At 43.4% G+C, this 12,940-nt stretch overlaps 1 protein-coding gene across 1 annotated transcript in view; it reads right to left on the bottom strand.

Moving 5' to 3' along the window:
• c4orf48 (chromosome 4 open reading frame 48) overlaps positions 1–12,940 on the bottom strand; it is a 32,976-nt gene that overhangs the window by 1,100 nt on the left and 18,936 nt on the right. Inside the window, exons 3-4 of the mRNA XM_002936760.5 lie at positions 2,078–2,227; positions 23–111 (exon numbers count right to left, since the gene is read on the bottom strand). Of these exons, the coding sequence (XP_002936806.1) occupies positions 23–111; positions 2,078–2,201 (213 nt within the window). The 5' untranslated portion in view covers positions 2,202–2,227. The remainder of the gene's footprint in view (positions 1–22; positions 112–2,077; positions 2,228–12,940) is intronic.

Here is a 12,940-nt window from a genome sequence, read left to right as displayed (position 1 = left end):
AGATACAGGGCCCGGTACCTACCCGTGAGTCTAGGTTGTACGCTGTCTTTTTGAGGTCTTGGAGTGCTCTTTGCATGAATTCAAACGCATGGCAATCGACACAGGGGCGACCTGACAACAAACATAGATTTTAGGCAATTTCAGTAAATATTACAGTGTCTGTGCTCACAGATAAAAAGAAAATGTTTGGAGGCATTCCCCCATAATGTGTACAGGCAGAGCAGCCCTTGTGGCACAGGCAAGTGTGGCTATGCTTACACAGAGCTGACCGGTCTCTGGGGAATATACAGTAGCTGGCTTGATAGATATCTGGCTATTTATGTGGTTTATTCTAGCTAGTTGCTGAAGTAAATCCTACTTACCATCCAGCTGATCCATGGGAAGGTGTCTCCAATTTGCCTCAGAAAGGGAAAAATGCTTCATGACTCTAACACAGTGTAGCATTAACCTTGTATTTCCCTTCTTGATAAAAAAAAAGGCATCCACTTCTTTCTTATAACTATCTAATGTATCTGCCATCACTTTATAGAAGGAACACCACAATCTTTTTTGCTCCTTAGGATGAAACATTTCCTCTAGTGTCAATAGAAGCAAAATGTGTCCTATGGGAACCCTTACTGGTGACTATTGTAATATTTAGGTTGCTTGGTGCACAGCAGGATCTTCATGTGTTTAGTACCACAAAGAAGCCCTAGGAACTGCTTGTTTTAATAATTCTGCTAAAATATCATTATCACTTCACCACTAGGGGGCTCTGTTTCCTTGGCATATACTTAAGTGTAGCTAGGCAGAACAGATCAGCTTCATAAGCAGATAAATACCCCCCCATGCACAATAACTTTCATGCTTTTCTTAAGCAGGTATAAGGAAATCAAGGGTAACAATCCCTTTGTTTCCTATTTAATGACCATGATCTTGCTATAAGAAATGAAATAATTGCCAGCTGAATATCTTTCCCCGGACTATATTTATATTTTGCTTAGTGAAAAAAAAAATCATAGTATCTTTTCAGTATACATTAATTAAAGATTTCTAAATTATGTAAAAGTTATAATTAAATATAATTGCTGCTGCATGCAGTATCTGTTTGTTCCTTGCATTTCTCTTCACTGCTAGTTACCCATATATATAATATTGCCCACTAACATTGCACCTACTAAGGAATAGGTAGCAAAAGTCCAGGACAAAGATATACACTTATATAAACCCTAGTTTAACTGCAACAAGCACCTGTAGGCTCAGCACATAAAAGATAGCCCTGTATTCACAGTCTGATCAAGGCTGGTGCTATTAAGTTGGGGTACGACGCTAGTACATATAATTACAAGTACCTTGTGTATGGCATTTTTATAGGCGCAGTGTCTAACAAAACGTAGTCTAACTGTAGTAACTTCTGCTTGTGAGGACATTTTGGTTAAGGGCATTCCTGTTTTGCCATTTGTCTATGATGTGTCTGTCTATGCTGAGAGCCAGTATGGGGCAGGCCAGTTTTCCTGCCATGTTATAATAAAGGTTCCAGAAGTTACTGTGCTGGTTTGACTCTCTTCACCTGTATTAACGTGGCAGAATCACTTTACCCACTGCTATCCAAGCAGTTTATCACACTAATAGGCCTGGACTGGCAATCTGTGGGTTCAGGCAAATGCCAGAGGGGCTGCTGTAAGATGCCATAGACAGTCACTATTTATTGGGCTGCTGGGGGGCTGTTTGGGCCTCTGTGTACTTGAAATGCCAGGGCCTATTTTGAAGCCCAGTTGAGCCAGGGCTGGGGCCAGTATTACAAATTTACCAGCAATGTAGTTGCTGGTAAATTTGTTTTACTTTGTCTTCCCTCCATCTCCAATCCAGCCCCAGCCTGCCTCCAATCCCCTCTGCCAACTCCCTTTCTAGCCCACCCATAAACTACGTCCCCTTGAATGCGGCCCACTGACTTGAATGCGGCCCAATGCCTGCCCCCATTAATGTCATTGCTCCACCCCTGACATCATGGACCCGCTCCATTGACCCACCCCTTCTCTGTAAGTAGAAGCCTAAAAGGTGGCAACCCTTACAGCAAGGAGTAATGCCCAGCACTTACTTTCTGGGGGAATAGTTGTTCCAGATGGTTCATCTGCTAAGACCAGCTTCATGAACGGCAGCCCCATCGTTAGCATGAGGAAGAGCATGGAGTAGATGCACCTTGATGTGCTTCTGGAAGGCATTGCCTGGTATCTATAGATCAGCGCAGCTACAGAGAAATACAATGATTAATGAGTGGACTTTTTAAGGACCTCTGGTCTATCATACAACATACTATTCTTAATTAATAAACAGCACTAATTATTTTAGGGTGGCCCTGCATTATATACAGGTATAATAATCTGCATTACCTAATTTATTCTAGTTAGTAGTACTGGTATGGGATCCATTATCCAGAAAGCTCCGAATTACGGAAAGCCCATCTCCCATAGACTCCATTTTCATCATATAAGTCAGATTTTTAAAAATGATTCCCTTTTTCTCTGTAATAATAAAACAGTACCTGTACTTGATCCCAACTAAGATATAATTACCCCTTATTGGGGGCAGAACAGCCCTATTGGGTTTATTTAATGGTTAAATGATTCCCTTTTCTCTGTAATAATAAAACAGTACCTGTACTTGATCCCAACTAAGATATAATTACCCCTTATTGGGGGCAGAACAGCCCTATTGGGTTTATTTCATGGTTAAATGATTCCCTTTTCTCTGTAATAATAAAACAGTACCTGTACTTGATCCCAACTAAGATATAAATAATCCTTATTGGAGGCAAAACAATCCTATTGGGTTTAATTAATGTTTTATGAATTTTTTAGTAGCCTTAAGGTATGAAGATCCAAATTACAGAAAGACCCCTTATCCGGAATGCCCTTGGTCCAGAGCATTCTGGATAATGGGTCCTATACCTGTACTGTTTGAACAGAATTGTTTGAATGAAATGGGTTTGATTTCAATGGCTGTGCTGGTTACCTAAGTTGTAATGTGATCCACCCCCCCCCCCATGGAGCTCTATTAATGGAGATCCCATAATATGAAAATGACTGATTAGTTATTTTTTTATTGTTTTTTTCCCATCCGTCAGTGACATTGATCCTATGTTAATTTTTTTACTTCAGTAAAAATCCCTTACACTTCATTATTATTACCAAGATAAGTGGGCGGTTTCAGAAGGAAAGGTAATGGGGGCAATCATCCACACAAAGCGCAGCTCAGCACAGAAATCGATCAGGATGCAGCAGCCATTAATATCCAGCTGACAGAGGTTTCAGCATGGTAGATAATCACTGCCTCCGCTCTAACAGGCCTATTTGATTTCCAGTGGTATCTTATTATAAGGCCTTATTTCATTCCCTGAACAAATGCCTAGGCCTCTGTAAGAATCCCACGTTGGTTTAAACAAAAGCAGCAGCAGCTGCACCTCATAGATCGGAGGCAAAGGAAAAAGATAATGCATAGTCATTGGCCAGGAAATATATATATTCATTGGTATAGAAGAGACCATTCCTTTTATAAAAATACTAAAGAACTAAGAGAAAGCTGGAATTCAAACAGCGCTGAATAATAAGATAAAAAGAAAATCAAATAGGACCTTATTATAAGGTAACTCAGGTAATTGTGTAGGTCCTAATATTCCCAATAAAACTAAATATAAAATAGTGTCCAAAAATAAGATAAAATAGTTCATTAGTTAGGGCCTAATAATATAATAAAACAGGTAATCAAGTAGGGCTTAATAATATAATAAACTAAATATAAAATAGGGCCTAATAATAAGATTGAATAGTCAATGAAATAGGGCCTTATAATAACATAAAACTGGATATAAAATATGGCCTGATAATAGGATAAAACAGGTAGTAACATAGGGCCTAATTATAAGGTAATTTAGGTAACTGAATAGGGCCTAATAATAAGATAAAACAGGTAATAAATAGCCTAATAATAAGATAAACTAAATATAAAACAGGGCCTTATTAATAAGATTGAACAGGTAATTCAATTAGACCTAATAATATCTTAAACCTGGATATAAAATAGGGCCTAATAATAACGTACAACTGGATATAAAATAGGGCCTAATAATAATGTACAACTGGATATAAAATAGGGCCTAATAATAACGTACAACTGGATATAAAATAGGGCCTAAAAATAATGTACAACTGGATATAAAATAGGGCCTAATAATAACGTACAACTGGATATAAAATAGGGCCTAAAAATAAAGATCAAAATAGATCCTAACGATAAGATAAAACAGTTAATTAAATAGCCAAATAATAAGATAAACTGGACTTTAAAACAGGGCCTAATAATAAGATAAAACAGGTAATTAAATAGCCTAACAATAAAATAAAACTGAATATAAAATAGGACCTAATAAGGTAAAAATAGTTAGTGGCGTAACTACAGCTGGGTCTGCTACCTATGCAGAGTGACCCTCAAATGTTTGCTGGGGAACCTGGGCCCCCAAAGTTATGCCACTGTCAATGTCCTTGTTTGTATGTAATCTATTTTTTTTATTTATAACAGATACTAAGTCAGACAAGAAGGGTCTGTCAATTCAAATATACAGATAAGTGCATTTGTAATACGGTGCCTAGCTGGTGATTTACCGGCTAGTCCAGTTAAATAGCCAGGAGGCATCCCTTGTTGAGCTCTCTATACAGGGATCTATATGGTATCTGAGCTTGGAGAAGAGCCAATTAATATTACCCCATTGTAATCCCCTGTATTGTTCACACCTTTTAGTACCTGCATTGTTCACAACTCAGGCTCAGAGTGTAGGCTCCCACATTGTTCACCTGTTTACACCTAAGACTTTAGGAGCAGTGTCACTGTATGACTCTATGCTGCCTGTGTGTGCCATGCTCTGCCTTCCCTATGCAGACTGTGTGTGTGCCATACTCTGTCTGCCCTATGCTGCCTGTGTGTGCCAAACTCTGCCTGCCCTATGCTGCCTGTGTGTGCCATACTCTGCCTGCCCTATGCTGCCTGTGTGTGCCATACTCTGCCTGCCCTATGCTGCCTGTGTGTGTCATGCTCTGTCTGACATATGCTGTCTGTGTGTACCATACTCTGCCTGCCCTATGTTGCCTGTGTGTGCCACACTCTGCTTGCCCTATGCTGCCTGTGTGTGCCATATTCTGCCTGCCCTATGCTGCCTGTGTGTGTCATGCTCTGTCTGAACTATGCTGCCTGTGTGTGCCATGCTCTGCCTGCCCTATGCTGCCTGTGTGTGCCATACTCTGCCTGCCCTACGCAGACTGTGTGTGCCATGCTCTGCCTGCCCTATGCAGACTGTGTGTGCCATGCTCTGCCTGCCCTACCCTGCCTGTGTGTGCCATACTCTGCTTGCCCTATGCTGTCTGTGTGCCATACTCTGCCTGCCCTATGCTGCCTGTGTGTGCCATTGTCTGCCCGCCCTACCCTGCCTGTGTGTGCCATACTCTGCCTGCCCTCCTCTACCCTGCTTGTGTTTGCCAAAACTGCCTTCCATTATCGGCCCTCCACCATGTAGGCCAGAAAAATGTTGGCCCTTGCTGCTACAGAAGTTGGACAGCACTGGTTTAAAACAATTATATTTGTGTTTGTTTAGACTGTTAATTGAAGTCTGGTCTGGCTGGTCTGGACTATTTTTGTCTGTCTCTGGACCCCTTAGAACACGGGTAGGATTATCTGTACAAGAGTGATGGAAGCAGTCTTTTTGTTTTCCAGCCAGGTATTTCCACTCTGTCTCTGTGTCTCTCTGTCTCTGTGTCTCTCTGTCTCTCTCTCTCTCTCTCTGTCTCTGTCTCTCTCTCTATATATATATATATTGTACCTATGGTTTCCCAGGGGTCATTGCATATGAAACATGATTGATATCATAAGGAGTGACAAGAGCAAAGGAAATGCTCCTCTGAATAAAACATCTCCAGGCAGGGACATTTTAATAAAACATGATCCGGCAGACGTTGAGCTATTCATTGCCAGTGTAATTTATGTTACATTACACCGTGTTGTGCATTCCCTTTCAGTGAACATCCATAAGAGCAATTGGACTTGTCATGCTAAGTAATGTAAGGCTCCCGGTCCCTTTGCGCCTGTATGCCAGAAGTGATTTAAAGGCCAATAGCCTTCCCTTTCCCATGCTGTACTATTCCCTCTATCCCTCCCATTTTCTCACTATTGTCAAATGCCTGAAAACACACATATCTGTCCTCTGCTGCCTTTCCACTACCATCTTGTTTTAGCTCTTTTTCATATCAAGCCGAGAGCTGATTCAGAGGTCCCCTTGGAAAGGTCTGATGGTCCCTGCTAAGAAAGGAGATACAGTATATTGCCACCAACACTGATAAACATTTATTTATATAGTGCCGAGATATTCTGCAGCATTTCCTAAGATTCTTCATCATTAACATTAGTCCTTGCCCTAGCGGAGCTGTCATGATACAGGCCTGTAAGAGTTAATAAAGCAGGCCAAGGTATCCAAAAAATCTTCCCTCCTGTACCAGGAACAGATATTTAAGAGGCCTCTGGTCACTAGGGTCTGGAACCAGCCAAGTGTAAAGGTCCCACAACCTGGGATTCCTGGCTCTAAGCCCTGGCTGATAAGAGCCCTGCCATGGGGGGGAGTGAAAGCCCATGTCTTAGCATTCACATTGGGACCCACATAGGTGATGTGGAGGGGACACCATAAACTCAAACACATTTATCCCCCTAGAATCCCATACCAGTTATAGCAGTGGTACCAAAAGCTGGGTATAGGTTTAAATTGATATTGGCTGTCAAACGAGTCCAAACAGGACTGGCTTTGGGTACTCGGTTGGTCAGTTGGGAATATCTGGGCAGGGCCATGTCACACAGCAGTGCTTTGTGGTCTCTATATAATCAGGAGGAGAATTCAGAACCAGTGAATATAATATAATCTCTCTATTAGGTTCCCCAAAGAAGTTATGGGCATTATATTGTTGGTCTAGTCCCTCCTCACAGGAGGTTATAAAAAACTTAAGTTGTGTCCAACTAGGCCATGCCCCCTTGCATTCCTAAGGGGGGGGGGCAGTTACCTGATGCCCCTGCAAACTGTGATAAATAGTCAGCTCTTCTGACTAGAATGGGATTTACTTTGTTGGAAGTTCATCCCGTTGGTTTCCCCTTGCCTCCAGGACTAGAAGAACTCTGGTACAGTATAGGACTTCTATGTTTTCCCTTTTAGTTTGTAATTATATTTTTGTAACATCATTTTGTACAACTGCACTGTTATACCTTTTATAAGATTGAATATAACATGTAATACGTTTTGTCACTGATGCTCTAAAAGCCAACCTAGCGTCTGAGTGTGTAACTGGGTGCCTTAGCCCTCTGCATGCTGTATGCTGATTAACCCTTTGACTGCTGGTATGAAGAGTGTGTGTGTCGATTCTGTTGCATTAACCCTTTTACTACTAGAGTGCTTGGCATCTTTCATCGCCATTGTATGGTGGCAGCAAGTTTTGTATGAGTTTAGTGGGTGTTGGTGGGTGCTGTGACGCTAGTCTGACCTGGGTGCCAGGTGAGTGAGACTGAGCAAGTGACCCTCTAGACAGCCACGCCTAAAGTCACGTGCCTCTGAAGTGGTGTAGTCATGATGGTACTGCATACACTTGCAGTTGGAGACCCACATAGACACAGGCCTTTGTGCCCCGTTGGAATCAAACCTAGGATGCCAGCACTAGCACCAATGCCATCCACTATGCCACCATAGAGAACAAACTGTGTAAAGACTCTATGGACACATAATGCTCCATTATCCAACCTTTGCATTCATTTTAAGAAACGCATCCAATTCCAAGGATTTTTGACCAGAAAACAGGATTCAGTGATATTCCATTTATTCTTAGGGTTTCTGAAGCTAATGCAACTTCCCATATCTTTGCTCAGTTTATGCCCTTCACTTAGAGCTACATGTCCCTTCCATATCCATCCAAATAACAGTGCTCCAACCATTTTACTGGCTGCCCCACATATAGACTTGTGCTGGGATTTGTAGAGGTTACAAAGGGCAGTATGACATGGAAAGACAGGCAAATCTAAAGAGAATGACCTTGCCCGGCACAGAGAGGCAGTATGGTTTTTCTGTGATTGTATCTGTAGATCATAATCCACACTGATAGCAACAGTGGCTTTGCCAGTTCATGTACATATGGTGGCATTTGGGATCTGTACAACTATCACACCACAGTTCTTCTCAGCCATTTCTCCGCCTAATTTACACTCAGTCTATAATGTAGTGCAACACAACTGAATCAGCCTAAATAACATGCTGTAGCTCACACTGCTCTAATGCATTTATGACTCATGGGATGTTAAACCCTCTATTATCATGCCCTTTGGCATCAGGATATTATGCTGCAGTCTGCCTCCCAAGCTTTATACAGGTCCTACATGTGGTCCGACTGAATTCTGAATTGGGTAATAGGTTTGCCCCCATAAGTCCAATTCACTTGTACATCTAAGCATTACAGGTTACACTACATTTCATTAATAATGTATATTTTATACAGGTATGATATCTGTTATCCAGAAATCCGTTATCCAGGAAGCTCTGAATTAAGTGAAGGCCATCTCCCATAGACTTAATTTTAATTAAATAATTACATTTTTTTTTAATGATTTTCTTTTTCTCTGTAATAATAAAACAGCACCTTGTAATTGATGGTAACTAAGCTGCATGAATCTATATTGGTGGCAAAACAACTCATTTGGGTTTATTTCATGTTTAAATGATTACTGAGAAACAGCTTATCTGGAAAACCTGAGGTCCTGAGCATTCTGGATAAAAGGTCCCATACTTGTACTACTTTTTTCACTGAGAGAATATCCTATGAGGATATATATATATGCTTCTATGTTCTGCTACTTTACTGTTGCCGTGATCTTTTCATCTTTACAACCACCTTGTGGACTGTGCTGCTGCCTACCTCTGGTTCCCCAATACCATTTTTTTTTTTTTTTTAAATTTCACATTATATTTCTTCTTCGTCCCTTCCATGTCAGTACGCATGGGCAGTATTGCCCCCACAGCTAGGAGGTAGGACCTATATACCAAAGCCAATCAAAATTAGCCCTTACCTATAAGACCATGTGACTTCCTCCTCACCACTGTTATTTTTTGTCCTACTGAACAGGAGGTAGGATCTCCCTCCTCACCATTTTGTGATTTCACAGTTTGATTTTTCTTTTGTTTTTGTCATTTTATTTATTTATTTTATTTTTTACCTCTGTGTATACATAGAGGGATGATTCCCAGGTAATGGAGAAGATTTTACCTGATGCCCCAATAAGTAAAGTAATCAAACTTTCACCTATTGGGAAGAAATGCAGGTGTGGGCATACCCATGGTCCTAGCCTTGTGCTAAAATAGCCCCCTGCTCTATTCCCATGTATGCACAGTATGCAAACAGCTGCTTAGTGGGAAAGTATACAGGCGTGGGTATTTCCACATTCCTGCCTGTGATCAATTGAGTCTCCTTTTTCCTATGGTGTTTTGAGCCTTTGAAGACATTTCGGACTAAAGGGCCATGGGTATGGATATGGGCTAGTGATAACTAAGCCTGAATCTGGTGAGTATGAATCTTCAGTCTCCACTGTGTGTTTGAAATGCTCAGTGCACTGAGAAGCCTGCATACTAATGAGCTAATTATGTCCCTCAGCTGAAGGCTGTCTGGGTTCCTGTGGGAGTTGCCATGCTGCTGACTACTCACTGCTATCTGGTAAGGTGTAAGTGCTCCTTTAGGGCACTTTGCTATTGATATCTTTAGTGTTTTTACTGTAAGCCTGAGTCCTCTGTGCAGACACAGCAGGTATGGGTGCAGGTATGGGTGCTCGTATGTGTGCTCATTTACACCAGGTGCTTCCAGGAGTGCTTCTAGGAGTTGCACTGCTGTAGCAGTATGGTATCTCCTTTTCTTACGGGGAGTCTGCACCTTATAACCAGCCTTTCTCCAGGGTTCTGACTGGAGTTTGCATTTTGCCTACAAGCCAATTTTATCCTGTAAGGTGTTTGTGTGCTTCTAGGCCTCCTTGCTATTGCTGTTTCATATGGTTAGCCTTTCTTGGTGAGTCGAGTCTGCCATGCAAACTCTGCAGGTATTGGGGCTCACTATTACACTGGGTACATCCAGACTGGCTAGGAGTTTTACTGCTGTAGCAGTATGGTATCTCCTTTTCTCGCAGGGAGTCTGAACCTTATAACCAACCTTTCTCCACGGTTCTGACTGGAGTTTGCATTTTGCCTACAAGCCAATTTTATCCTGTAAGGTGTTTGTATGCTTCTAGGCCTCCTTGCTATTGCTGTTTCATATTGTTAGCTTTTCTTTGTGAGTCTACCATGCGGACTCTGCAGGTATGGGAGCTCATTATTACACCAGGTGTGCCCAGACTGGCTGGGAGTTGCACTGTTGTAGCAGTATGGTATCTCCTTTTCTCACAGGGAGTCTGCACCTTGTAACCAGTCTTTCTCCAGGGTTCTGACTGGAGTTTGCCTTTACCTACAAGCCAGTGTTATCTTGTTAGGTGCTTGTATGCTTCTTGGGCTCCTTGTTATTGCTATTTCATATATGTAGAATCTACTGTGCAGACACAGCAGGTATAGCAGCTCTTATTTCATCAGGGGCTTCCTGGTTTAACTGGGGTTTCTGCTGTGGCAGTGGTGTACCTTTTCCTGCTTATTTTATTTCTGCAGGCCCTGGTTGGGTCTTTGGCTTAAAAGGCAGTTTTTTCCTACCAGGTATGAACAGAGTTGTAGTTCAACAACTCCTTTTTCTTTCTGGTGTGTTTACAGGTATATTTCTGTCTGCTAGCATGATAGGAGCCAACATTAGTAAATGTTTGATTGCTCTGTGACTGTCATTTTGCATGACTGCCGGCTTGTGCTATGACCTTTGCTTACGTGCCTGTTGGTCGTTGTCCTGGTTATGGCCTTTGGTCAGCGTGACCGCTGTTCTTGGTCCCTGTTAGCCAGTTTTTTGCTATGTCTCTGGCTTGCATGACTGATGTTCCTTGTTTTGAGCTTTGCCTTGTGTGCCTGTTGACCCTGGCCGTGATTATTGTTTTTGGTTTGCTTGGCCGTTGGTTCTGTCTATGGCCTTTGCCTCACTTGGCTGCAGTTCCTGCTTATGGCCTCCGGCTCATCTGTCTACTGCCTCTGACCCCTGGCATCAGACTTTCTGCTATAGCCTTGACTTGCTTGGCTGCTGGTCCTTTTCATGGACTTTGCCTTGTGTGTCTGTTGGCCCTGATTATGGTCTTTGGCTTGCTTGGCTGTTGGTTCTGTCTATGGCCTTTGCCTAACTTGGCTGCAGTTTCTGCTTATGGCCTCGAGCTCATCTGTCTACTGCCTCTGACCCCTGGCATCAGACTTTCTGCTATAGCCTTGGCTTGCTTGGCTGCTGGTCCTTGTCAAGGACTTTGCCTTGTGTGCCTGTTGGCCCAGATTACGGTCTTTGGCTTGCTTGGCTGTTGGGTCTGTTTATGGCTTTTGTTGCCCTTGGCTGTGGTTCCGGGTTATGGCCTTTGGCTTGCTTTGCTACTGCCTCTCACCCCTGGCAGCAGAATTTTTGCTATAGGCTTGCCTGCTGGTCCTTGTTTTGGACTCTGGCTTGCTTGCCTGCTGGTCCTTGTTGGCTTGAGTGGCCACTGGTCCTTGGTTTGGCCGTTTTCTTTGCTTGGTTGCTGGCCCTGGTTCTGGCCTTGACTCACTTGGCTGCTTCTTCCATTCTGGCTTTTAGCTCACTTGGCCGCTGGTTCTGGTTTGCTTGGCCGTTTTTTCCCAGTTCTGTCCTTTGGCTTGCTCGGCAGTGGGATCTGATTTTGGCCTTTGGCTTGCTTGCCCATTGGTTCCAGTTTTGACCTTTGGCTCGCTTGGACATTAGTTTAGTCTTTGACTTGCTTGTCCATTGGTTCAGACCTTTGGCTCTGGTTTCAGCCTTTTGGCTCTGTTTTGGGCCTTAGTTTGCTTGGCCATTGACTCTGGTTTTGGCCATTGGCTCCAGTTTTGACCTTTTGGCTCACTTACCCATTGGTTTTGGCCTTTGGTGTGACCGTTGGCCCGGTTCTGGTCTTTGGCTTGCTTGGCCATTGGCTCTGATTCTGGCCTTTGGCTTGCTTGGCTCTGGTTCTGGCCTTTGGCTTGCTTGGCCACTTGGCTCTGGTTCTGGCCTTTGGCTTGCTTGGCTCTGGCCTTTGGCTTGCTTGGCTCTGGCCTTTGGCTTGCTTGGCTCTGGCCTTTGGCTTGCTTGGCTCTGGCCTTTGGCTTGCTTGGCTCTGGCCTTTGGCTTGCTTGGCTCTGGCCTTTGGCTTGCTTGGCCTTTGGCTTGCTTGGCCTTTTGGCTCAGGTTTTGACCTTTGGCTTGATTGGCCTTTTGGCTCTGTTTTTGGCCTTCAGCTTGCTTGGCCATTGGCTCCAGTTTTGGCTTGCTTGCCCATTGGTTTTGGCCTTTGGCTTGCTGGGATGGTGGCTCTGTTTCTGGCCTTTGACTTGCTTGGCCGTTGGCTCTAGTTCTGGCCTTTGGCTTGCTTGGCGTTTGACCAGTTTTGGCCTTTGGTCCTGGTTTGTGGCTCATTTGACCCCGGTTTTAGCCTTGGTTTGCTTGCCAACTTGCCCTGTTTTCTGTCCTTTGGCTCCCAGGGAGACTGGCCCTGGTTAGGAGCTTAGGCTCATAGGATGCTGGCAATTGTTTATGAGGCTGCCAGTTTTGGTGTGCTCCTTGGTGCAGGTGGCTGCTGGCCTTGGCTTAGTCCTTGGCGTATATGGTTGCCAGTCATGCTGTGGTCCTTGGTGCAGGCATGTGGTTGGCTGCCTTTGATATGGTCTTTGGTTCATGTCATGGTGGGCCTTGGCGCTTGTGGCTGTCTACCTTAGCTGCTTTCTTGGGTGGGTGCTTGTTTTTCACCTTGT

This window comes from Xenopus tropicalis, chromosome 1 (genome assembly GCF_000004195.4).
Source record: "Xenopus tropicalis strain Nigerian chromosome 1, UCB_Xtro_10.0, whole genome shotgun sequence".
Classification (NCBI taxonomy): domain Eukaryota; kingdom Metazoa; phylum Chordata; class Amphibia; order Anura; family Pipidae; genus Xenopus; species Xenopus tropicalis.
The sequence above is the reverse complement of the archived record's forward strand: the minus strand, read 5'-3'. Positions and strand labels throughout refer to the sequence as shown.